The sequence below is a fragment of the Dreissena polymorpha genome, chromosome 2 (genome assembly GCF_020536995.1).
Source record: "Dreissena polymorpha isolate Duluth1 chromosome 2, UMN_Dpol_1.0, whole genome shotgun sequence".
NCBI lineage: Eukaryota > Metazoa > Mollusca > Bivalvia > Myida > Dreissenidae > Dreissena > Dreissena polymorpha.
The window spans coordinates 152558531-152586229 of NC_068356.1; the positions used below are offsets into that span (position 1 = coordinate 152558531).

The 27699-nt window shown below is 37.2% G+C and overlaps 3 protein-coding genes and 1 long non-coding RNA gene across 9 annotated transcripts in view; 2 read left to right on the top strand and 2 right to left on the bottom strand.

The window, feature by feature from the left end:
• LOC127869465 (uncharacterized) overlaps positions 1 to 27699 on the top strand; it is a 314131-nt gene that overhangs the window by 280004 nt on the left and 6428 nt on the right. The window lies entirely within an intron of this gene.
• The window catches only part of LOC127869500 (uncharacterized), a 293685-nt gene that overhangs the window by 242197 nt on the left and 23789 nt on the right, over positions 1 to 27699 (bottom strand). The gene's annotated exons all lie outside the window — the stretch shown is intronic.
• The window catches only part of LOC127869464 (uncharacterized), a 239366-nt gene that overhangs the window by 205239 nt on the left and 6428 nt on the right, over positions 1 to 27699 (top strand). The gene's annotated exons all lie outside the window — the stretch shown is intronic.
• LOC127869475 (cell surface glycoprotein 1-like) lies at positions 10492 to 25262 on the bottom strand. Of its 5 annotated transcripts, XR_008044581.1 has the most exons (7): positions 25001 to 25262; positions 24119 to 24232; positions 20884 to 21015; positions 19745 to 19876; positions 18950 to 19024; positions 11653 to 17227; positions 10492 to 11506 (listed from the first exon to the last, which is right to left on the bottom strand). XR_008044581.1 is itself a non-coding variant. In XM_052412088.1 (6 exons), the coding sequence occupies exons 1-6, from the start codon at positions 25245 to 25247 to the stop codon at positions 17010 to 17012; spliced, it is 918 nt and encodes a 305-aa protein (XP_052268048.1). In that variant the 5' UTR covers positions 25248 to 25262; the 3' UTR covers positions 10492 to 17009. The 5 variants fall into 5 exon arrangements, 4 of the variants coding, with proteins under 4 accessions (XP_052268048.1, XP_052268049.1, XP_052268050.1 ...); XM_052412088.1 differs by having other exon boundaries at positions 10492 to 17227; XM_052412089.1 differs by lacking the exon at positions 24119 to 24232 and having other exon boundaries at positions 10492 to 17227.

Consider the following 27699-nt stretch of genomic DNA (forward strand, 5'->3'; position numbering starts at 1 on the left):
TAATTTCAACCACTGCTCTTCTAGCACAACCATGCACGTTGCAGGTAAAACATAATGTATATATCTTGTTAATAAAGTAAAAACTTTGTAATATGACATTATTTTTATACCGCAAAATCATCGGCTCTACTACCGATAATTTGTAAAAGTGATAATACTTTACAAATCACACATATACCTGTATTTAAACAGCAACAGACCCTTAAAGCACGTCTTTGCAATATTCAACGACAACAACGGGAAATACAGACACTTTCAAGCCGACAGAAACGACGACTGTATCAACGCAATCGACTCAACCAACTACGCAATCGACCCAACCAACCACGCAATCGACTCAACGAACTTCGCAATCGACTCAACCAACTACGCAATCGACTCAACAAACTACGCAATCGACTCAACCAACTACGCAATCGACTCAATCAACAACGCAATCGACTCAACCAACTACGCAATCGACTCAACCAACTACGCAATCGACCCAACTAACTACGCAATCGACTCAACCAACTACGCAATCGACTCAACCAACTACGCAATCGACTCAACCAACTACGCAATCGACCCAACCAACTACGCAATCGACTCAACCAACTACGCAATCGACCAAACCAACTACGCAATCGACCCAACAAACTACGCAATCGACTCAACCAACTACGCAATCGACCCAACCAACTACGCACTCGACCCAACCAACTACGCAATCGACCCAACCAACTACGCAATCGACCCAACCAACAACGCAATTTACAAAGCAGACAACGCACTATTCAGAGCGAACAACACAAAATACACAACAAACAACGCAATCGACACATCAAACAACGCATTCGAAAGAATCAACAACGCAATCGACCCGACAAACTACGCAATATACAAAGCCAACAATGCAATCGACAGAGCCAACAACGCAATCGACAACACAAACTACGAAATCTACAACATTGGCTAATCAACCTGCACTACCAGCTGTGCTTTCAACGCAAACTACGTAAACTACAACGGAAACGACCTCAAGTATGTATTAATACATATGTTATAACTAAATGTTTAACAAAACATAGTTTCTCATTTTTAGCATATAATTCAATCAATTTATTGCATAAATAAGTGCAATCGAGAAAGCGGAGTCATTGTGAATGTTTGTAGACATTATACACTTGTGTTTGTTAATTGAATAATACTGTATATATATAGCGTTATCCAAAAGCTGCCGTCCTACACGTATATTTCTGTTGAAATCGTGAGATAATGTTTTTGTTGCAATCGATTATAAACAGTATTTCATAATGTATTTGAATTATTCCAAACAAACTAAGCGGCTACAACGTGGACCAGGACAACCATGCTGACAATCACAGAACCATTTACATGTACAATCTCACATACGTTCACACTTCGTTGTTGGCAGTAAAACAACTTAAACAAGAGTAGGAAAAATTATTGCCATACATCGCAATACGAACATACCAAACAAGTCTTTGATATTTTAACATTTCAATTCCGGATTCGTTGTGGAGCTGCATGGCGTTAGTTCGATATAGGACTTTACTCTTTTTCTGCTTTAGAAAAAGTGTGTTATTGTGCGAATATTGTTTATTTACATTCGTGATATTCGACATTTGGAAAACTAAAGCATGTCGTTCATCCGTTGAGTCTCAAACGAAACAAACTTAATCTGTAACAAACTTAATACTCTAACGTTTCAGAGATATAATAGGTCAACACTGTTTTAGGTTGCCCACATTTCCCTGGCGGCTGTCCCAACATTGGAAGCTGTATCGACGTAGACGAAAATCTCTGCCCAATCTGCTTATGTAGTAAGTATCCATATGTGCAAGCTTCAATTTAACGTTAAACATGTTGGAATAGTTGAACGCAGAGCACAGGGTATTCCAAAAGGCCGCTCTATTATTTCTATGATTTAATAGTAACAATATGATCCTCAATCGGGGAAAACTGGGCTAAATTCATGTGCATATAATGTCGTAATTGACAAGCCTGTGCGGACTTCACAGCCTAATCTGCGAACACTTAACACACGTACATTAGGACCCGTTTTCCACGAGGGCTACTCGTATACAATTTTTAAAGTTATGCTGATATGCTCAGCATGAAACATATTTAAAGTCTATATAAAAGTAGATATTCAATTCAATTCAATGTATAAGTATGTATGTGCTTTCTTCGACTAAAAATATGGTTTAAGCAACCAACCTTTTGCAGTGATGTTGTATAATGACTTTTAATATGAAGTGATTTTCATAATGAAATATATTGTAGATAGTGAGATATTGACTTCATTTACGCAAACAGTAATCTGAATTTACTATCCAAAAAGCGTTTAATATGCGTGTTTTGTTCGTTTTTTTTATTAGCGATAGTGTCATAGTCAATGAACTAAAACATTGTTCAATATGTGTGGTAGGAACCTAAATTTTAGATATACAGGTCATATTAATAGAATTTAGTCAATAACGTTTGAATAAATACTTCAAATATGTTAGTGCACATGAATTGAATACATTTTAGAATAAAGAGCTAAGAGAAAGAGAGCGTGTTTAAGGATTTGATGTCAGCGTACTGAACGATTTGTCTTAGTGTGACTATCTGATCAATTACATGTCAAAATCTAAATCAGACGCAACTAGTTGCCCATATTTCCCTGACGACTGTCCCACCATTGAAATCTGTACCGGCGTAGACGAAAATCTCTGCCCAATCTGCTATTGTCGTAAGTATCCATATGCGCAAGCTTCAATTTAACGTTAAACATGTCGGAATAGTTGAACGCAGAGCACAGGGTATTCCAAAAGGCCGCTCTATTATTTCTATGATTTAAGAGTAACAATATGATCCTCAATCGGGGAAAACTGGGCTAAATTCATGTGCATTAAATGTCGTCACTGATAAGCCTGTGCGGACTTCACAGCCTAATCTGGGAACACTTAACACACGTACATTAGGGCCCGTTTTCCACGAGTTCAACTCGTATGCAATTTTTAAAATTATGCTGATATACTCAGCATGAAAACATATTCAAAGTCTACATTAAAGTAGATATATAGATACCTGTCAACCTTAACATATAATGTATAAGTATGTATTTGCGTTCTTCGACTAAAATTATGGTTTAAGCAACCAACCTTTCGCAGTGATGTTGTATAATGACTTTTAATAAAGAAGTGAATTTTCATAATGAAATATATTGTAGATAGTGAGATATTGACTTCATTTACGCAAACAGTAATCTGAATTTACTATCCAAAAAGCGTTTAGTATGCGTGTTTTGTTCGTTTTTTTATTAGCGATAGTGTCATAGTCAATGAACAAAATTATTGTTCAATATGTGTGGTAGGAACCTACATTTAAGTAATACAGGTCATATTAATAGAGTTAAGTCAATAACGTTTGAATAAATACTTCAAATATGTTAGTGCATATGCATTGAATACATTTTAGAATAAAGAGCTAGGAGTATGAGAGCTTGTTTAAGGATTTGATGTCAGAATACGGAACAATTTGTCTTAGTGTGACTATCTGATCAATTTCAAGTCAAAGTCAAATAAGACAGAAATGACTTTGACAAATCTAGTACCAGTATCAAATAGGCCATAATTCTGTTATTAAACAATCAAGAGGTACGGTTTTTTGGTCCCTTGCCTCTGCACGTGTCATATTCCACGTGAATGGCCGTATTATATACCTTAGTATATACGCATATTGCACCTTTCTCCATATTTCCGTACATGCAAACATCCACCTCTCTTTGCTATGAACACAACATGATACATGTCTGAATATCATTATTAGGAGAATGAGTATTGGCAGTCTTATTAAGTTCATTTTTCTACAATTATTGTATTTAAGCCAATGGTTGCCGCCAAATCCAGTGTATCCTAGATTGTGGGAATCCACCAAAGTGGAAAACGGACGCCAATGGGTGTGACATGTGTGAGTGTGACTGTGCAAGATATCCACATCTGTATTCTTGTTATGGCAATTTTACATATTCAGAATAAAATTGCATACGTATGAAATTGTTTTTTCACAACCTGAATGGAGTAAAACCTGTGTGAAGCACTAATGCCAAGTATATCATTAACGCAACATTATAATTTTAATATAATTAAAGTTGGGATATTGGTATGCAACTTGAACTTTTATAAAGTAACATATGCATATCTTAAACATGTAAGCTTATTTATTTATGAACCCCCATAATATTGATTTCGGTGTTAATCGTTTAAAGTGCAATCGAACTGTTTCGAAAAAGATTAAATCGATAAGGACAGCGTACATTGGAAGCGTAAATTTCAATAGTCCCATTCCTTCTTTTGGTTACTTTGTTATAGATCGTTGAGATTTATTTTTATTTGTTCAATGCATTAATCGTTATTGCTATGAGTTTATTGAGGATAATTCTACTGATTGACTTGCACTTCCATCATAGAAGATTTGCATTTAAGGTTATTAATCTGTATTGAAATTCGTGTAATTTCGCCTCATTTAATAAATTGTCATCCTGAAAGGTTTCCAAGTATGTGCATCAAATTTCGATAATTCAGTAAAATTCCAAACATGCAAATAGTTCTAATTTGCATTATATGTCCTAATATTTTCACCCAACATACATTGTTTATAAACGGTCAAACCATTAGACATGGTTGTTTACGGACGTTGGTTGTTTATTTTGAACACGTTCCCGTCAGAAGTTTTGCACACGTTTCCCACTAATTGTTCAAGTAATTTCGAGACTCGATAGCTATAACTCTCTTGGTTCGATTTTCCGATTGGCTCGAAGTCTCCTCGAAGTAACATGTTTTGATCGCTCCTATATTCATATAGAATTCTGTCGTTTGGCTCGATTTCTCGAGGGTCGAATTATCGGATGGCTCGAACTGTTGTTTTAGCCCCGGTCACAATTTTCACACCTCGTTTGCCTCGAACTCGTTTCGAGTGGCATAAAGTTCATAATCGATTAGGATTATATCATTATATTAGAAATCGTTTGGTTGGAATTCCGGATGGCTCGAACTTTTCTGGTCGGTCCTCGCGAATTCGCGCTATCAGAATTTGACTTTATATCAATATATTCATATTCCGTATAAGGAGTTAATGTACATAAACAGCTTGAGAAATCGTACTTGTATCTAAAAGTAACAGGACTCCTGTCCTGTCAAGGGGTACTTGATATATTCTTATGTATGAAGTATCTTTGTAATAAGATTGACATACGTTGTTAATAAGCAAAATAAATTTAAATGAAAACTTCTTTAAGTTGGGTGCTTTTTTAGTCCCCCGTTTTTATTAAAGCTTAACTAATATACAAACAAAATCTATTCTATTTGGAAAGTATGTTAATCGAAGTGTCATTGCTAAGGTGAGCAATATTATCTAATCACTATGTCCCGATTGCTTTCGTTTACAAATATTGTACTAAATTTTATTTACACGTTTGAGCAGTTTATTGTTGTTTTTTAACCATAAAATATGATTTATAAGTAAATGCAACATCGTTAACTCTCAAGTGAATAATGGTTATGGCATATTCATTTGTGCAAACGTGGCTACCATAGCGTCGAAGGCTGAAACTTGAAATGTCAGCGTTTTAACAAAAAAAATGTTTTTTTTTACTTGCTATGACGCAAATGAATATAACATAACCTTTCCTCAGCTCAGGCGTCAGTACATAAGTAGTTATCGCCAGAGCTCGTGTAATGTATTGCCCTCTTGTTTATCACTAATAATGCATAATATATATATATTATATATATATATATATATATATATATATATATATATATATATATATATATATATATATATATATATATATATATATATATATATATATATACTCATACTGGGTTAACTATAGGGTCTGTGATATATTTCCGGAGTGTTGGGTACTTCCCTTTCCCATGCTAGTATCCAACTGAAAAATAGCGAGTTTTATGCGAATTACCTTCAACAACCTATATATAACTCGAAACTTAATATATCTAGTTATTTCTGCAGACAAATAACATATACATTTTTTTACTTTAAACCTCGTATCTGGGTCCCCATGACCCAATTATTTTTTTATATATGTATACTCTGTGATACTTGATACCGACATACCGGGTCCCTGAGATAGTGTCACTTGAAATACGAAACATTGTTTGCTAAAAAATGAGTTGGCCTTGAGCATAGTTATATCTTGCGACACTCGCATTAGAATTGTGGTTAAGATCTTCTCGACCTCAAACTTTATATATTAAATCCTCACGATCAGATGTGTTTGTATTTGTGTGGCCTATGCATGAATCGCTCTGCATGGTTTCCTTGCATTATACATTTAATAACATTTTGAGTCGAATTCATTTTACAGAGGGAATGACACAATGGTGAACTAAATATGTGTTTAATGTTATTTTAATATTTTTTTGAATTTTTGCATTATTTGACTACGTATCGTGTTATTTTCTCCTGTTGCGTGATTTTGTAGTCGCCGGAACTTTTAAAAGCACAATGTCCTTGGTTAAACAATTGAGATAATGTAGGATAGAATCATCCTTGTAGAAATCATTGAATTATATAACAGTGGTGTCCGTGTGATGCAAGCAGCTATAATGAAACAGTTGTCGCTATAACAGTTTCATTGCAAAGATACGTAAAGGTAAAACAGTTGCGGATCGTTAATGGTAAATAGATATGACAACCAAAAACAAAACATTTATAGGATTATTAAATTGAAATGAAAAATAGAAGTCAAACGAATATTTAAACGTTATAACAATATGTATTTACTTATTGTGTTTAAACCTGACGTGATGTCACCCTGGCGTGACACGAGTATAAATGTTTTTTATGATAGCTTCGAAAAGGATTTCAAAGATAATGACTAAAACACGCAGCGATTCCTAGTACAAGAAGAGTACCGCTATTAAGACCACATTGAACACTGTAAATTGCAATTTTTCAAGATTGCATGGTCCCAAAGTATTGAATAAAGAACAAAATACCCTGTTAATTATGAAGTCCGACATGCTATTAAGACCAAGCTGAAAGTAGCGGAACTTTACTGTAGTTTTATGTGCCTTCGTGGAAAATGATCCAGTCATCGATATTCGGTCCACTTCCTCATGTCCAACAGAAAGATATTCATTTCGTGCTTTGAACTATTCTGAAGATTTTAGTCATAGTTATGTCATAAATATCGAATAGGGACTTGTAAAACCAGTTCTTTAACTTGCATTATTGCTTCGCAAGAATGGACCTGTAAAAATGCTTTCAAATTAGTTAAAAGGAAGGTATTTTGAAAAAAAATCTGATTTTGTCTTATAAACAAAAAAAAACAACATTGAATGTGATACATAACCCATCACAGTATCCAATAACAGACGGACGAAAAGATTTGAGTATAGCCTATACCACTTGCGACTGGGTATAATACATAAGAACCTCCAATAACTAAAGGCAGTGGCTAGTCGTACAGTCCCGTACGGCTAGACAAGAGGCTAACCGTACGGCCCCGTACGGCTAGACAATAGGCTAGCCTTACGGCGCTGTACGTATTATAGCCTTTCCTATTGAGATTGTCTAGCCGTACGGCTTATAAAGTATAGAATTGTCATTTAGTGCTGTTAATCAGTAATATGCAGCAAAGACAAATAAGCGCCCGAGCCGATTGTGACGAAGATATTTCGTACATATTTTCCTAAAATAAGGCTAGTATTCCACCAATCCGCATCCGCATCCGTATCCGCGTCAGTATCCGCAAAATCGTTATACGGACGCTATATTCCATTTATCCGCAAACGGATGCGGACGAGATACGGACGGCATTTAGCACGATGAGAGTAGCTGTCATCTAAAAAATAAACTGAAAATCTATCGAATTCGTGAAAAAATACCCGGAATTATACAACCAACGCAGTTCTGCATATCGTGACTCTGATTATACTTTAAAGTTTAAATGTATGGAAAATCATAGCCAAGGCACTAAAAGAAGATGTTTCAGGTATTTACCATTTGTATCCTTTTACGGACAGAACGATGATTTGTACCTTATATCTACTTAAATTCACGCTTAGCAGCTTGTCCTTCATTATAATTATCTCAATAATTATAATTTTTAGTTTTATCCATATACAAAAATAAAGATACGTTCGACGTATGCGGATAAATGGAATATAGCGTCCGTATATTTTGCGGATACGGATACATTTACAGATAGATGGAATAGTAGCCCAAGAATGCTCACTTGAGCGTTCTATTGCGGACGCCTATTCGCGTGCGGATACGGATGAATGGAATAAGTGCAGTGCATTTCTACTTGTTTTATTTTTTGCGGATGCGGATATGCGGTTGCGGACAGATGGAATAGTAGCCTATAACTGAAGCATTCGTATTTTTAGTTAGTGTTCGTGTGGCGAATAAATGGTTGCAGGAATTTATCAAAGCGCTGACGTCACTGTAGGTGTTCGTTGTTGTATAAGTTTAGACGCAACTCAGTTTAAAAAATTATGTTATAGCTTTTTATATTGCAAGTTTTGAATGGACACAATCCATTCAAAATTATAAAGAGTGTGTCTTAAAGCACAGGTTCAGATGTTTTTTTTCAAATCATTAATAAAAAATAAATTTTTAGCTTCGTTTTGGGAAAACAGGGCTAAATGCTTATGCATAAATTGTCATCCCAGTACAAGAGACCCTTTAAACATTATAAAATAAGACATGTCGTCCTTGTTTAGCGTGTTTGCATTGCACAAGCTTATCAGTATGCACAGGCTTATCTTATTTGACATGCATTAAGCCCTGTTTTCTCTGAAAGCAGCCAGTATGTGCAGATTTTCAATGATAAACACTAGACTGGCCAATATCGTCTTACAAGCTGTTAAACTCTATTACTCATATACACCAACTGCAGTGCACCAGTGAGTTGTGGACTATAAACAGGCAAATGTGGTGGTTATCTTTCCTAGCAGACGCTAGTAGAATGTGTAGTCTGCTGCAACGGACAGTGGTTGTCTTTCCATGTCATAGTTAAAGGGATCTTTTCACGGTTTGGTAAATTGACAAAATTGAAAATAGTTGTTTCAGATTCGCAAATTTTCGTTTTAGTTATGATATTTGTGAGGAATCAGTATTACTGAACATTAACCATGGTCTAATATAGCCATTATATGCATCTTTTCACGATTTAAAAACCTAAAAATTATAGAGCGTTGCAACGCGAAACGATTGAATAATTTGGAGAGTTCTGTTGTTATCGTTTAAATTTGTGAAACTACGAAGATTGCTTATATCAGGTATAGAATACACCTCTCATGTATGCTTGGCAGGATAGCTCATTAGGCTAAAGCGTTTTTTACTCCAGGATTCCGGGGGTCACTGGTTCGAGCCCTTGTACGGGCTACTTTTTTCCATTTTTAAATTTTATTTTTGATTTTTTTTCTGGAGCGTTAAAAATCCAATGTTTACATTCATCAATATAAAGCATCTAATGACAAACTTCAAAACATGTCAAATCTGTGAAAAGGCCCCTTTAAGGCTTCTACGCACATACCGATTTGCAAAAACATTAGCGTTAGCTGACGCTCACACTAAAAATGAACCGTTAAACTAAATTTAGATTCACATCGTACATGCACGATTTACATGCTGGCGAATTCGACAGTACATACATTTTCGATTTCAGAATTTAATATCTGGCTTATTTTGCATATATCGACACATGTTCTTCTTAACTTTTATTTAAGTTTATGTTCAAATATATGTTTAATAAGTTGTTGTTTTTTATACACATTTTATGTAAATTAATAAATATTTGAAAAAATCGTATAATCTCGCTTTAAAAATTCGTCATCTTTCACGGCTTCCTTTCATGTCATACGGTTGCTTATTTGATTCATTAATTAGTCGACGTTCCTAAGGCGTGAAAAACCTGTATTAAAGAGTTGCGGCATCGATATTTTGAAATTTAATGACGACAGCCGTCAAAGTTACGTTCTAGAAATTGACTTACACACACATAATTTAAATCGGTTTCTAATTTGATTCTTTAATAAGACGACTTTCCTATGTAAGGAGTGAAAACTGTTTTAATTAGTTGCGGCATCGATATTATGAAATTCAATGACGGCCAAGGTACTTCTCAGAAATGGAGTCACACAAATAATTTAATTGTCGTTCAGACAATGGATAAATATATGGTTTCATACAGGCAATTTATCAGTTCACTGAAAATGGTTGTCTTTAACTTAGACAATATCCATAGGAAAGGCTATACGTACAGAGCCGTACGGCAAACCTATTGTCTACCCGTACGGGGCCGTGCGGCTAGCCTCTTGTCTAGCCGTACGACTAGCCACTGTAAAATGTATAGTTATTTCATTTTCATTTTACAAATGTCTTTAAAAATATATTTAAATTTTCTCTATCATGGAAGTGTCATTTATTCATACAACACATGACAAATTATAACAACAATATATGTTAAAATTATCTGACCCTTGTCAGACGTTTTATTATGAAACTAATAAATGATATGCATGATTGTCAGATTGTGAAATGCTCAATTCAAGTATTATATAAGAGATAAATGGTGACGGACCCATGACAAACAAATAATTGGAGATAGTAGTAACAATCCATCATAAGTTGCAGTACGAACTAAATGATTATCATGAAAATAAAAACTGATTTAACAAGCAAATTCGTTGAATTGATATCCCCCGCCATTATACTTCTGGATACAAGTTATGGCTCTGGACACACAAAAAAAGCATTTTTTTCAAATACAAAGGGTCATAACTCCGCTATTAATCAAGGATGTACAATGCCATTTGGCGTGCATCATCCTCTTATCCATATATATATACTCGTACCAAGTTTCAATGAAATCTGCTAAAGCACTTCCAAGATATGGTTCCGGACACAAAAGTGCCGGACGGACAGACGGAAAGACGGACAATGCCAAATTAATATCCCTCCGCTGTTGGCGGGGGATCACAAAAATTAAGCAAAATTAATTACATACACAACAAGATGCGTTTGTGAAACCCAATGCCCCGTATATAACGTTTGACCTTGAAGGATGACCTTGACCCTTCACCACTCAAAATGTGCAGCTCCATGAGATACACATGCATGTCAAATATAAAATTGCTAGCTTCAATATTGCAGAAGTAACATAACATGAGCAATTTTGACCCATATATTTGACCTTGAAGGATGACCTTGACCTTTCACCACTCAAAATGTGCAGCTCTATGAGATACATATGCATGCCAAATATCAAGTTGCTATCTTCAATAGTGCAAACGTATTCATAAAATAAGCGATTTGGGCCACATATATTTAACCTCTGACCTTGAAGGATGACTTTGACCTTTCAACACTCAAAATTTGCAGCTCCATGAGATACACATGCATGCCAAATTTCAAGTTGCTATCTTCAATATTGCAAAAGTATTAATAAAATAAGCGATTTGGGCCACATATATTTGACCTCTGACCTTGAAGGATGACCTTGACCTTTCACCACTCAAAATGTGCAGCTCAATGAGATACACATGCTTGGCAAATATCAAGTTGCTATCTTCAATATTGCAAAAGAATTCATAAAATGAGCGATTTTGGCCACATATATTTGACCTCTGACCTTGAAGGATGACCTTGACCTTTCACCAATGATAATGTGCAGCTTCAGGAGATGCATTTGCATGCCAAATATCAAGTTGCTACTTTCAATATTGCAAAATGTTAAAGTTGGCATAAACAGACCAACCAACCAATCAACAGACCGACAGAGCAAAAACAACATGTCCCCCACTACTATAGTGGGGGACATAAAAATAGACTGATCCTACAAGCAAACCCCATATTTACACAGAACAATGTCTGAATTGACATAAATTTGGACAAAAAACATGCATTTTCCTGGATTTGAAGCACAGACCTTTTGATTGCAAACAACAGTCTTACTTACTAAGACATTTCTGAAAATTACACGTTGCCAGCAAAGTACATTTTTAAATCAGATATGCAATGTCATGTCCTTACCAAATTGTACTAGAGCTGTTTTCACTTCGAGTTTGCAAACAGCCTTAAAATATAAACTAAACACTAGAAAAGAATCTTTAACAAGGGCTGTTTGTAAAACAAGCATGCCCCCCATATGGGCTGTCCGTTGTAGTGGCAGCCATTGTGTGAATACGTTTTTTGTCACTGTGACCTTGACCTTTGACCTAGTGACCTGAAAATCAATAGGGGTCATCTGTGAGTCACGATCAATGTACCTATGAAGTGTCATGATCCTAGGCAAAAGCGTTCTTGAGTTATCATCCGAAAATCATTTTACTATTTCGGGTCACCGTGACCTTGACCTTGTGACCTCAAAATCAATAAGGGTCATCTGTGAGTCATGATCAATCTACCTGTGAAGTTTCATGATCCTAGGCATATGCGTTCTTGAGTTATCATCTGAAAACCATTTTACTATTTCGGGTCACCGTGACCTTGACCTTTGACCTAGTGACCTCAAAATCAATAGGGGTCATCTGCAAGTCATGATCAATCTAGCCATGAAGTTTCATGATCCTAGGCGTATGAATTTTTGAGTTATCATCCGGAAACCATTTTACTATTTTGGGTCACCGTGACCTTGACCTTTGACCTCAAAATCAATAGGGGTCATCTGCGAGTCATGATCAATGTACCTATGGAGTTTCATGATCCTAGGCCCAAGCGTTCTTGAGTTATCGTCTGACAACCACCTGGTGGACGGACCGACAAACTGACATACCGACAGACCGACCGACATGAGCAAAGCAATATACCCCCTCTTCTTCGAAGGGGGGCATAATGAGATAAAAGTGCACTTACAAAATCAAAGTCTTTCATTTTGAAAACCAATAGACAGAATTATAACATATAAAAAGTATACAATCTTCAGTACACTGATCAACAAATTAAAACATTTTAAATCATACAATTTGCATAAAATTCAAAGCTTGATATCTCAAAAACTTATCCACAATATTGAAAGATATTAAGAATCTTACAATCTGCATCATAACTAAAGCTCAATATCTTATAAAACTGATTGACTAAACTGCAACATTTTACAAATTATTTAATCTACAAAAAATGAAAAACTTCATATTTCAAAATTCAACCGACAGCATTGACACATATTTAGAATCATACAAAGTTAAAGCTTCAAATGTCAACTTGAAATGAGTCCAAAGTACACGGACTTTAGTGAAACACTGGTAAGGGACTAAAAAGGCAGTTAACAACAAGAGCTGTGTTCGTAAAACACAATCCCCCTTACTGCGCCGCTTTGAAGCCATATATTCGACCTATGACATTGAATTATGACCTTGACCTTTCACCACTCAAAATGTGCAGCTCCATGAGATACACATGCTTGCCAAATATGAAGTTGCTATCTTCAATATTGCAAAAGTATTCATAAAATGAGCGATTTTGGCCACATATATTTGACCTCTGACCTTGACCTTTCAGAAAATTAAAATGTGCAGCTCTATGAGATACATATGCATGCCAAATATCAAGTTGCTATCTTCAATATTGCAAAAGTTATTGCAAATGTTAAAGTTGGCGTAAACAGATCAACCAACCAACCAACAGACAGGACAAAAACAATATGTCCCCCACTACTATAGTGAGGGACATAAAAATAGACTGAACCTTCAAGCAAACCCCAAATTTACATAGAACAATGTCTGAATCGCCATAAATTTGGACAAAAAACATGCATTACCCTGTATTTGAAGCACAGACCTTTTGATTGCAAACAACAGTCTTACTAAGACATTTCAGAAAATTACACGTTGCCAGCAAAGTACATTTTAAAATCAGATATGCAATGTCATGTCCTTACCAAATTGTAATAGAACTGTTTTCACTTCGAGTTTGCAAACAGCCTTAAAATATAAACTAAACACTAGAAAAGAATCTTTCAGGAGATAAAAGTGCACTTACAAAATCAAAGTCTTTCATTTTGAAAACCAATAGACAGAATTAAAACATAAAAATTATGCAATCTTCATTACACTGATCAACACCATTAAAACATTTTAAAATCATACAATTTGCATAAAACTCAAAGCTTGATATCTCAAAAACTTATCCACAATATTGAAAGATATTAAGAATCTTACAATCTGCATCATAACTAAAGCTCAATATCTTATAAAACTGATTGACTAAACTGCAACATTTTACAAATTATTTAATCTACAAAAAATGTAAAACTTCATATTTCAAAATTCAACTGACAGCATTGACACATATTTAGAATCATACAAAGTTAAAGCTTCAAATGTCAACGTGAAAAACACATCCAAGATATCATTTAAACTAATATACTGACAAAGTTTCAAGAAGATTCATAAGTCCATATAAGGAAAAATGCCCCGCCCACTGGTGGCCATGTTTTTCTTAGCAACTGGAACCAATTTCAAACTTGTCCAAATATCATTGGGACAAATCTTCTGACAAAGTGTCATGATGATCGTACAATAAATATGGCTTCTAGAGTTTAACAGGGTTTTACTTTAGCCATATAAGGAAAAATACCACGCCCCCTTAGTGGCCATGTTTTTCCACCAACTAGAACCATTTTTGAACTCATCCAAGATATCATTAGGACAAATCATCTGACCAAGTTTCATAATAATCGGAAAATAAATGTGGCCTACAGAGTGTTTACAATGTTTTAGTAAAGCATGATACATAACCATATTAGGAAAAATGCCCCGCCCCCTGGTGGCCATGTTTTTTAAGCAAACGAAACTATTTTTGAACTAATCCAAGATATCATTAGGACAAATCTTCTGACCAAGTTTCATGAAGATAAGAAAATAAATGTGGCCTATAGAGTGTTAACAAAGTTTTACTATAGCCATATAAGGTAAAATGCCCCACCCCCTGGCGGACATGTTTTTCAACCAACCAGCATCATTTTTTAACTTGTCTACGATATTTTTTGGGATGAATATTCTGACCAAGTTTCATGAAGATCGGAAAATAAATGTGGCCTCAAGAGTGTTAACAAGATTTTACTATAGCCATATATAGCCATATAAGGAAAAATGCCCCGCCCTTTGGCAGCCATGTTTTTCAAGCAAACGTAACCATTTTCAGCTCGTCTAAGATATCATTGAGACCAAACTTCTGACCAAATTTCATGAAGAATGGACAATAAATGTGGCCTCTAGAGTGTTAGCAATGTTTAACTAAAGACATAAGGAAAACTCCCCCGCCCCTTGGCGGCCATGTTTTTTCACTGATCTGGACCATTTTCAAACTCGTCCAAAATATAAATAAAACCAATGTTTTGACCAAGTTTCATGATGATTAGGCAAACATTTTGACTTCTAAAGTGTTCACAAGGTTTCTCTATAGCCATATAAGGAAAACTGCCCCGCCCCTGGCGGCCATGTTTTTCAACGGACCGGAACCAATTTTTAACTAAACCAAAATATCATTTAGACAAACATTTTGACAAAGTTACATGAAGATTGGACTTCTACAGTGTTCACAAGTTTTTTTGTTGTTTTTTTGACCTAGTGACCTAATTTTTGACCCAGCATGACCCAGTTTCGAACTCAGTCGAGGTATCAATGTGACAAATGTTCTGCAAAATTTCATGAAGATCAGACAATAAATGTGGCATCTAGAGTGTTCACAAGGCAAAATGTTGACGACATACAACGCACAACGGACAAAAGGCAATCACAAAAGCTCACCATGAGCATGTTGCACTCAGGTGAGCTCAAAAGTTATGGCCAATTTTAAAGTTTTCAGACGGACGGACAGAAGCAATATATTTAACATTTAACCTTGAAGGATTACCTTGACCTTCACTTTTCACCACTCAATATGTGCAGCTTCACAAGATGCACATGCATGCCAACTGGAGCTTTGTCACAGACGTGACATATACCCCCACATAACGCATTGACACAGACTATTTTGTATGCTGTCTTCACAAAACAAGATAATACAATTTATGGCGATTTTTTAAGAATCATTATGCCATTATCATTTATAGCCATTTTTACCTTTGAACTCTTGAATTGTTTCACATGACAAGCCTTCCAATGACTTTGAACAAAATTGATGTACAGAGTCATTTTAAAATCTTACAATGAATGACATATTTATGACCCAGACAAGATAATTTATTGCCATTTTTGACCTTTGAACTAAAACTACAACTTTGAGTTTGAAGATATCGACGTAATTCTTTCGCGCGACACACTGTCAAATGATAGTGAACAAAAGAGCCAACGATTTTAAAATCGCACAATAAACAACATAGTTATTGCCCAGACAAGCTCAATTATGGCCATTTTTTACCTTTAAACTCAAATTGTGCCCTTGTTCTTGGAAATATCGACGTAATTCTTTCGCCCGACACACTGTTCAATGATGGTGAACAAATGTGCCAAATGATTTTAAAATCTCACAATAAAAAACAAAGCTATGGCCCGGACAAGCATTTGACCTTTGAACTCCCAAGTGTGACCTTGACCTTTGAGATATTGACGTAATTTCTTTTAACGCGACACACCGTTCCATGATGGTGAACAAATGTACCGAGTCATTTAAAAATGTAACGATAAATAACATAGCTATGGTCCGTACAAACTTACAGTTTAAAACATACTAAGTGACCCCATGACCTAGTTTTTGACCTGGCATGACCCATATTCAAACTTGATCTAGACATTATCTACATACAACTACTGACCAAGTTTGGTGAAGATCGGATGAAATATCGGGACAGACCGACAAACGTGACTCCTATATAGCCCCCATTACCAATTGTAATAGGGGTATAAATATCAAGTTGCTATGTTCAATATTGAAAAAGTTATGGCCATATAAGTTTTCGGCCAGATGGACAGACTGACTGACTGACGGACAGTTCAACTGCTATATGCCACCCTACCAGGGGCATAAACATATTCCACAGTTCAACAATTCTTTTTCCATTTTTGTTTTTCCATAATAATGTTATGGACCCTTGCCCTTATCTGGGCCACTGTTCTTCCGGTAAGTATTTTTAGGGACCCCATTATTTTTGAGCCAGATGGCATTTTTTTTTCTCTTAATTCATCTCTAAAAAAGTTCATGAAACATATGTTCTCTTCGCTGGCCCACTTTCGTTTCATTCCTTTTCTTGTCCCTGTCCCTAAAACAAGAATAGATATAAAAAATAAAATAGCAATGAGTATCATGTCAGTGTTTTTTTCAGTTTTGGGGAAAAGGGGTCGGGTCCCCTGAGAGGGGGATAATTCACGTGTAAAAGGGGAAATTTCAATGCTAAGCAAGTAACATACAAAATCAAGTTGTAACACCATAATTCACCATACACAGAGAGAAAAACATTATTCCAACTTTTTTTGTCATCAACATGTTATGTTTATGTTCAAAGATCAACATTTTTTGGCTTTTCTGTGAATTATTTAAACGAGGTATTGATTAAAATTGAACTACACTTCCAAGAGGGGAAATTTTCAAATATTTTTGGGAAAAATATACACTCTAAGCAGCAAACTCATTTGTTCAGTGACTGTAAGCCCTTTATTTTGTTGACTTTTCTACTGAATTGATCCTTGCACACAAAGTATCAACATAAGTCAGTGTTCTGCCGTGGATGCGCCCTTGTGTTATTGTCGCAAAAAACAAATATTTGTCCCCACCCGTTTTCTGTATATGGGTCCGCGGGCGCACATGAATTAGAAATAAAAACTAATCGATTCAATTTGTAAGTCGGTAAAGTAATCGAGTGAATGTGTAACCAGAACAAACTATTTCATTGGACATGACGTCATTTCGCAGCCAATGGTTAATTTATTTAATATTAACACTCTATTTCATTGGTAAGTTGAGATTATAACAACCAATCAGATATCAAGGAAATTTCCGAACCTATCAAAATGGCTTAAAGTGACAGGCCAAAGAAAACAAAATCCATTTTTTTTTTTTCCTCCGGCAAGTAAAATTAGAAAATATGACAATAATATTAACAACCCAACAGAGTCTTCCCAAGTCCCAACATCGTTTAGCAATTACGAAAAAAGTCTGCCCCTAAACGTACATTCCAAGAAAATTGGCTTCAAAAATGTCCTTGGTCACTGTTTGACAACAACAAAATGACATGCAGATTGTGCATAAAGCAAAAAAGAAAACGCCTTTACTATCGGTATTTCTAATTATCGAACAAGTACTTTGACATGCGGAGTCCAATGACCATAAATTTTTTCAAAGTTTTGTAAATATGTTGACAACTGTTTGACAGTGTTAAAAAGTTTTTTGAATGTTCCAGTTTTAATAACAATGTTACAACCTGACTGTAAGAAGTTTAAGCACGTTTAAAAGTTCAAGTTAAAGGTTATTAGTTTCCACACATTTAATTCTGCTACAAAAATATTTCTGTGTCCCCATATTTTTTCTTTTTGTCCCCACTTTTGTAATCCTAAAGGGTCCCCAACAGTAAAATTTCACAGCAGAACACTGCAAGTGATACAATGATTGAATATTGTAGAGCAAGGTTTTCCTGATAAAAATGCACAAAACCTGAACATGTTAGGAGGTAAAATGAACTAACTGAAACTGTTTTAACACCAGTTTAAACCAATTTTTCACACATATAAGAACTGACAGTTCGCAGAACTATCATTTCTTGGAAGAACAAGTACTAAACATTAACTTTCATAGCAAACTGCCTACTTTGTACTTTACAAGGACTTTTACAAGCACATTGTTGTAACCCTGTAGATCACAGAGGAGGTCGTCTAGAGCATCACACTTGACTTGGACTACTCATTTACTTTAATACAGTCATGACATAAGACTCTGTCACATAATGATAGAAAATGCAGAGAAACCCGTCTTCAAATTTAGTTCATACCTTGAGGATTTGGCTGCCTCATTTCATCATGGGTCAGACTGGCTGGCCCTTCACTGGCAGCAGTTGACATGGACTCTGAAAGAACCAAAGTGAAACCTGTAGATTGCATATGATCAGCACAGTCAACACTGGCATGTTGTATCATGAGAGGCTCTGACTCCTGTACAGATTCTAGACTGTGGGTGTCTTCAACAGTTGCCTCAATGACTGTAAACATATAATGTCAACAGTGGGGTCTTGTATGTCTATTATCCATTGGTGGATCTTGCTGAAATCTATAGAAAACATGCATGCCCCCCATATGGGCTGTCCGTTGTAGTGGCAGCCATTGTGTGAATACGTTTTTTGTCACTGTGACCTTGACCTTTGACCTAGTGACCTGATAATCAATAGGGGTCATCTGCAAGTCACGATCAATGTACCTATGAAGTGTCATGATCCTAGGCAAAAGCGTTCTTGAGTTATCATCGGAAAATCATTTTACTATTTCGGGTCACCGTGACCTTGACCTTTTGACCTCAAAATCAATAGGGGTCATCTGCAAGTCATGATCAATGTACCTATGATGTTTCATGATCCTAGGCCCAAGCGTTCTTGAGTAATCGTATGACAACCACCTGGTGGACAGACGGACCGATCGACATGAGCAAAGCAATATACCCCCTCTTCTTCGAAGGGTGGCATAAATATATATTGGCTTGGACAACAGAAAATTGTACTAGAATATATAGTCTACAGTTGGGTCATGTCTTTATCATCAATAGATGGGCCTTTATTATATGACAACAGAAATACCATGGGTCAGACTGGCTGGCTCTTCACTTGGCTCCCTCCTATCATGGGTCAGACTGGCTGGCTCTTCACTTGGCTCCCTCCTATCATGGGTCAGACTGCCTGGCTCTTCACTGTCAGCAGTTGACATGGACTCTGAAAGAACCAAAGTGAAACCTGTAGATTGCATATGATCAGCACAGTCAACACTGGCATGTTGTATCATGAGAGGCTCCGACTCCTGTATAGATTCTAGACTGTGGGTGTCTTCAACAGTTGCCTCAATGCCTGTAAACATATAATGTCAACAGTGGGGTCTTGTATGTCTATTATCCATTGGTGGGTCTTGCTGAAATCTATAGAAAACATGCATGCCCCCCATATGGGCTGTCCGTTGTAGTGGCAGCCGTTGTGTGAATACGTTTTTTGTCACTGTGACCTTGACCTTTGACCTAGTGACCTGAAAATCAATAGGGGTCATCTGCGAGTTACGATCGATGTACTTATGAAGTGTCATGATCCTAGGCAAAAGCGTTCTTGAGTTATCATCCGAAAATCATTTTACTATTTCGGGTCACCGTGACCTTGACCTTTGACCTTGTGACCTCAAAATCAATAGGGGTCATCTGCGAGTCATGATCAATCTACCTATGAAGTTTCATGATCCTAGGCATATGCTTTCTTGAGTTATCATCCGAAAACCATTTTACTATTTCGGGTCACCGTGACCTTGACCTTTGACCTAGTGACATCAAAATCAATAGGGGTCATCTGCGAGTAATGATCAATCTACCCATGAAGTTTATGATCCTAGCCGTATGCGTTCTTGAGTTATCATCCGGAAACCATTTTACTATTTCGGGTCACCGTGACCTTGACCTTTGACCTCAAAATCTATAGGGGTCATCTGCGAGTAATGATCAATCTACCCATGAAGTTTCATGATCCTAGGCGTATGCGTTCTTGAGTTATCATCCAGAAACCATTTTACTATTTCGGGTCACTGTGACCTTGACCTTTGACCTAGTGACCTCAAAATCAATAGGGGTCATCTGCGAGTCATGATCAATCTACTGACAAATTGTACTAGAATATATAGTCTACAGTTGGGTCATGTCTTTATCATCAATAGGTGGGCCTTTATTCTATGATAACAGAAATACCATGGGTCAGACTGGCTGGCTCTTCACTTGGCTTCCTCCTATCATGGCTCAGACTGGCTGGCTCTTCACTTGGCTCCCTCCTATCATGGGTCAGACTGCCTGGCTCTTCACTGTCAGCAGTTGACATGGACTCTGAAAGAACCAAAGTGAAACCTGTAGATTGCATTCGATCAGCACAGTTAACACTGGCCTGTTGTATCATGAGAGGCTCTGACTCCTGTATAGTTGCCTCAATGCCTGTAAGCATATAATGTCAACAGTGGGGTCTTGTATGTCTATTATCCATTGGTGGGTCTTGCTGAAATCTATAGAAACAAGGGCTGTTTGTAAAACATGCATGCCCCACATATGGGCTGTCCGTTGTACTGGCAGCCATTGTGTGAATACGACTTTTGTCACTGTGACCTTGACCTTTGACCTAGTGACCTGAAAATCAATAGGGGTCATCTGCAAGTCACGATCAATGTACCTATGAAGTGTCATGATCCTAGGCAAAAGCGTTCTTGAGTTATCATTCGAAAATCATTTGACTATTTCGGGTCACTGTGACCTTGACCTTTGACCATGTGACCTCAAAATCTATAGGGTTCATCTACGAGTCATGATCAATCTACCCATGAAGTTTCATGATCCTAGGCGTATGCGTTCTTGAGTTATAATCCGGAAACCATTTTACAATATCGATCACCGTGACCTTGACCTAGTGACCTCAAAATCAATAGGGGTCATCTGCAAGTCATGATCAATGTACCTATGATGTTTCATGATCCTAGGCCCAAGCGTTCTTGAGTTATCGTATGACAACCACCTGGTGGACGGACGGACCGATCGACATGAGCAAAGCAATATACCCCCTCTTCTTCGAAGGGTGGCATAAATATATATTGGCTTGGACAACAGAAAATTGTACTAGAATATATAGTCTACAGTTGGGTCATGTCTTTATCATCAATAGGTGGGCCTTTATTATGAACGTCTCGATGAGGTACTGATGTAGAAGAAAATCAATACATACATTAGAGACCCGAACAAATTCATGAGCCACATTCTGGGTCGTAACGTAACAAGGGCCGTAACGGTAAAGATTTTAATTACATTTGTACTTAGCAGAGTTCCGAAGTACAGTCTATTACAAGATAAATCTGAGCCGATTTTAAAAAACGTATAGCAAATTTTGTAATTTAATGACGACCTGCTCCATGAAGTTTACTTTCAGTTTAGAGCCGCCGTGATCAGTAACATTTTTGTGTTTTGCATCCGATTTGAATGTTCTCCAAAAAATATAATAATAAATTCACATGTCTACTCAATAGCTATGTATTTTAAGAACACATTTCGCGAGAATTTCTCACGAAAAATGACATGTACAATGTTTAAATCAAAGTTTTAAGCTGTGATTAAAAGTTTCAAAAACACCCAATGCGCCCTTTTTAAGAGAATCTCCGTGCAAAATGCCCTTTTTTCAAGTCATGCGCCATGCCCCTCTGCCTTTCTAGATGAAACACTACAAGCTAACTCCAATATAACCCCCTAAACTTCGTTTGTGGGGGTATAATAAAATCATTCTCAAAAGTTAAATAATATCTTTTGTAGTTGTAGATTATTCGGGTATTAATCCTCTCATTTCACAAATAAACTGTTCATAACAGATGAGATGGCAAGCATAAATGCCTTAATGAACACAAAATATTTTGCATGTTGTCTTCACAAAAAACAGCCCAAACCATGCTCAATGTTAACTAGAAATGGCGCGGCAGAGGCCGACGCGTATCCCCACGCCGAATGTTTGACCTAGGTGTGCCCCAGGGTTGGTAATGGGGCCATGCATAGCTGAGATTGACCGTATTGTCATAAGAGAAGTTCATCATCAATTAGAAGTGAATTGGTGTAGAAATGAAGAAGTTATAGTAAAAGGCAATTTTGGGTGGGTGTGACATATGTGGGCAGGGCGCCCCAGGGTTGGTAATGGGGCCATGCATAGTTGAGATTGACCGTATTGTCATAAGAGAGGTTCAGTATCAATTTGAAGTGAATCGGTGTATAAATGAAGAAATTATAGTAAAAGGCAATTTTGGGTGGGTGTGGTCTATGTGGGCGGGGCGCCCCAGGGTTGGTAATGGGGCCATGCATAGTTGAGATTGACTGTATTGTCATAAGAGAAGTTCAATATCAATTTTAAGTGAATCGGTGTAGAAATGAAGAAATTATAGTAAAGGCAATTTTGGGTGGGTGTGGTCTATGTGGGCGGGGCCCCAGGGTTGGTTATGGGGCCATGCATAGTTGAGATTGACCCTAATGTCATAAGAGAAGTTCAGTATCAATTTGAAGTGAATCCGTGTAGAAATGAAAAAATTATAGTAAATGGAATTTTTTGGTGGGTGTGGCCTATGTGGGCGGGCGCCCCAGGGTTGGGATTGGGGCCATGCATAGTTGAGATTGACCCTAATGTCATAACAAAAGTTCAGTATCAATTTGAAGTGAATCCGTGTAGAAATGAAAAAATTATAGTAAATGGAAATTTTTGGTGGGTGTGGCCTATGTGGGCGGGGCGCCCCAGGGTTGGGAATGGGGCCATGCATGGTTGAGATTGACCGTATTGTCATAGGTGAGGTCCAGTATCAATTTGAAGTGAATCGGTGTAGAAATAAAGAAGTAAATGTAAAATAACCTAAAAAAATGAGTGATAATTTCTGACGCGGCCCCACCCCAACCCCTATAACTTTTGACCCAGGGGTCAGATCAAAATTCCAAATAGTGCAGGGTCGCACATATGCTCATAGCTACCATGTGTGTAAATTTCAAGGTTCTAGTGCTTTTAGTGTAGGAGGAGATAGTGGCCAGGACGGACGGACAGACGGACAGACGGACGGACAGACGGACGGACGGACGGCGGAGATCACCACAATATCCCCACCTTTTTTTCAAAAAGCGTGGGGATAAAAACGCACTAAGTGACCCCGTGACCTAGTTTTTGATCCGGCATGACCCATATTCACACTTCACCTAGGTATCCTCTAGATACAACATCTGACCGAAGATCGGATGAATACAACTTGAATTAGAGAGCGGACACTTAATACAGACGGACCGACCGACAGACCAACAGACAAGTTTGGTGAAGATTAGATGAAAACAACTTGAATTAGAGGGTGGACACTTAATACGAACCGACCGACAAGTTCACTCCTATATACATCCCTAAACTTTGTTTGTGGGGGTATAATTGCATTTATACCTTGAGGATTTGGCTCCCTTCTATCATGGCTCAGACTGGCTGGCTCTTCACTTGGCTCCCTCCTATCATGGGTCACACTGCCTGGCTCTTCACTGTCAGCAGTTGACATGGACTCTGAAAGAACCAAAGTGAAACCTGTAGATTGCATTTGATCAGCACAGTTAACACTGGCCTGTTGTATCATAAGAGGCTCTGACTCCTGTATAGTTGCCTCAATGCCTGTAAGCATATAATGTCAACAGTGGGGTCTTGTATGTCTATTATCCATTGGTGGGTCTTGCTGAAATCTATAGAAACAAGGGCTGTTTGTAAAACATGCATGCCCCACATATGGGCTGTCCGTTGTACTGGCAGCCATTGTGTGAATACGACTTTTGTCACTGTGACCTTGACCTTTGACCTAGTGACCTGAAAATCAATAGGGGTCATCTGCAAGTCACGATCAATGTACCTATGAAGTGTCATGATCCTAGGCAAAAGCGTTTTTGAGTTATCATTCGAAAATCATTTGACTATTTCGGGTCACTGTGACCTTGACCTTTTCTTGAGTTATAATCCGGAAACCATTTTACAATTTCGATCACCGTGACCTTGACCTAGTGACCTCAAAATCAATAGGGGTCATCTGCAAGTCATGATCAATGTACCTATGATGTTTCATGATCCTAGGCCCAAGCGTTCTTGAGTTATCGTATGACAACCACCTGGTGGACGGACGGACCGATCGACATGAGCAAAGCAATATACCCCCTCTTCTTCGAAGGGTGGCATAAATATATATTGGCTTGGACAACAGAAAATTGTACTAGAATATATAGTCTACAGTTGGGTCATGTCTTTATCATCAATAGGTGGGCCTTTATTATATGATAATAGAAATACCATGGGTCAGACTGGCTGGCTCTTCACTTGGCTCCCTTCTATCATGGGTCAGACTGGCTGGCTCTTCACTTGGCTCCCTCCTATCATGGGTCAGACTGCCTGGCTCTTCACTGTCAGCAGTTGACATGGACTCTGAAAGAACCAAAGTGAAACCTGTAGATTGCATTTGATCAGCACAGTTAACACTGGCCTGTTGTATCATGAGAGGCTCTGACTCCTGTATAGTTGCCTCAATGCCTGTAAGCATATAATGTCAACAGTGGGGTCTTGTATGTCTATTATCCATTGGTGGGTCTTGCTGAAATCTATAGAAACAGGGGCTGTTTGTAAAACATGCATGCCCCACATATGGGCTGTCCGTTGTACTGGCAGCCATTGTGTGAATACGACTTTTGTCACTGTGACCTCGACCTTTGACCTAGTGACCTGAAAATCAATAGGGGTCATCTGCAAGTCACGATCAATGTACCTATGAAGTGTCATGATCCTAGGCAAAAGCGTTCTTGAGTTATCATTCGAAAATCATTTGACTATTTCGGGGTCACTGTGACCTTGACCTTGTGACCTCAAAATCAATAGGGGTCATCTGCGAGTCATGATCAATCTACCTATGAAGTTTCATGATCCTAGGCATATGCTTTCTTGAGTTATCATCCGAAAACCATTTTACTATTTCGGGTCACCGTGACCTTGACCTTTGACCTAGTGACCTCAAAATCAATAGGGGTCATCTGCGAGTAATGATCAATCTACCCATGAAGTTTCATGATCCTAGCCGTATGCGTTCTTGAGTTATCATCCGGAAACCATTTTACTATTTTGGGTCACCGTGACCTTGACCTTTGACCTCAAAATCTATAGGGGTCATCTGCGAGTCATGATCAATCTACCCATGAAGTTTCATGATCCTAGGCGTATGCGTTCTTGAGTTATCATCCCGAAACCATTTTTACTATTTCGGGTCACTGTGACCTTGACCTTTGACCTAGTGACCTCAAAATCAATAGGGGTCATCTGCAAGTCATGATCAATGTACCTATGAAGTTTCATGATCCTAGCCCAAAGCGTTCTTGAGTTATCATCGGAAACCTACTGGTGGACGAACCGACCGACAGACCGACCGACATGTGCAAAGCAAAATACCCCCTCTTCTTCGAAGGGTGGCATAAATATAGATTGGCTTGGACAACAGAAAATTGTTACTAGAATACTATAGTCTACAGTTGGGTCATGTCTTATCATCAATAGTGGGGCCTTTATTATATGATAATAGAAATACCAAAGATTGGAATTGTTTTGTTTTCCAAAAGCACTTCTAACGTGTTTTTTTATGCTTTCGGTATAAGGTATGAGATGTACACAAAATAACAACACATATCCCCCACTAAAATATGTTATAAGACCTGCTTACAATTTAAATCAGAAATCTTCATACTTGCAAGTAAGTTATTTATCCTTTAAATCATTAAAATAACTCAGAAACAGAAATGCTAATTGAGCATATAAACTATTTCATAAGGTGTCCAAATCTAAAGGTATTCCTATACTCCCTTTTTTTTTTAATGGGCTACCATAACAATGACTCTGTTATGGACCACTTTCATAATACAAATGAACAGTGGCCAATGATCTATCATGGGTATAAATAACTATTTTACCTTCTTGATGGCATCTTCGTCTTCATTGGAAGAGGTAAATCTGTAAAAAATTGATTTTTTATTTTAGAAATAACTATTTAGAAAAAAATAACAAAGTCACTCTTGATACGACAGTAAATATTTTCAATACTTCAAGGTTGTTAAAAAGTATTTTGTTGCATTAGCATTTCTTTAAGAGGATAACAATTTTCAAGGCACATAAAATAGGTTTGCCTATTTTACCACGTAAATTTTAGACTTATTGAATTACGTGGCCAAAACAAGGGCCCCGCCTTTCAAACAATGTTTTTACATCGTTTGTCTGTTCTCAAGCGCTCTGTTTTGTTCTGAAGAATGATCATTCAGTATCGAATTTACTGACAGCCATAGGAGAGAAAGTAACAAAAATTCTCCATCCCAATTCAGTAAAATGAATTATATTAATAAAAATTCTTAATCAAACTTCTACTACTATGTCCTTCATCTGCCTTCCATTCCACTCATTGACTTTACCATTTTCAACAGCATACAACATCAGGGCAACCTATAAAATTTCAAGAAGACCATATATTCCAGTGTCAACAATACTTCCATCTAACAACATTAGCAATCCTAGTTCCCTGACCTCACTTTTTATTTCAATATCAATATAATTGAACACAAACGTTGCCATATGCTATTTTGTTGACAGCTTGTAAAGTCTGCACAGTACCATATTTGTAAATTACACAGCCCTACAAATAAGATAATCTCATTATCTGCCACAACACTTAAAGAAACTAGAGCTTTGTCACAGACGTGACCTATACCCCCACGTGCCCCATCCCACACAAGAGAATCTAATTAATGGCTATTTTTAAGAATTATTATGCCATTATCATTTATGCCATTTTGACCTTTGAACTTAAAGCATGACCTTGACCTTGGAGATATCGACATAATTCTTTCCTGCCACACACCATCCATAACGGTGAACACATGATTTTTAAAATCTCACAATGACAACATAGTATGTATGGCCTTCTTTTACCTTTGAAACAAAGTGTGACCTTGACCTTCGAT

Excerpts from the sequence above, each read along its gene's own strand:
- LOC127869475 (XM_052412088.1), bottom strand. The coding sequence starts at position 25,247 with ATGCTTACAGGCATTGAGGCAACTATACAGGAGTCAGAGCCTCTCATG. Across the intron at positions 19,025-19,744 it reads GCCAGCCAGTCTGACCCATG|AGTCCATGTCAACTGCTGCC; the intron begins GTATTTCTGTTG and ends TGGTTCTTTCAG. Across the intron at positions 17,228-18,949 it reads GAGGCAGCCAAATCCTCAAG|GGACAGGGACAAGAAAAGGA; the intron begins GTATGAACTAAA and ends TTCTTGTTTTAG.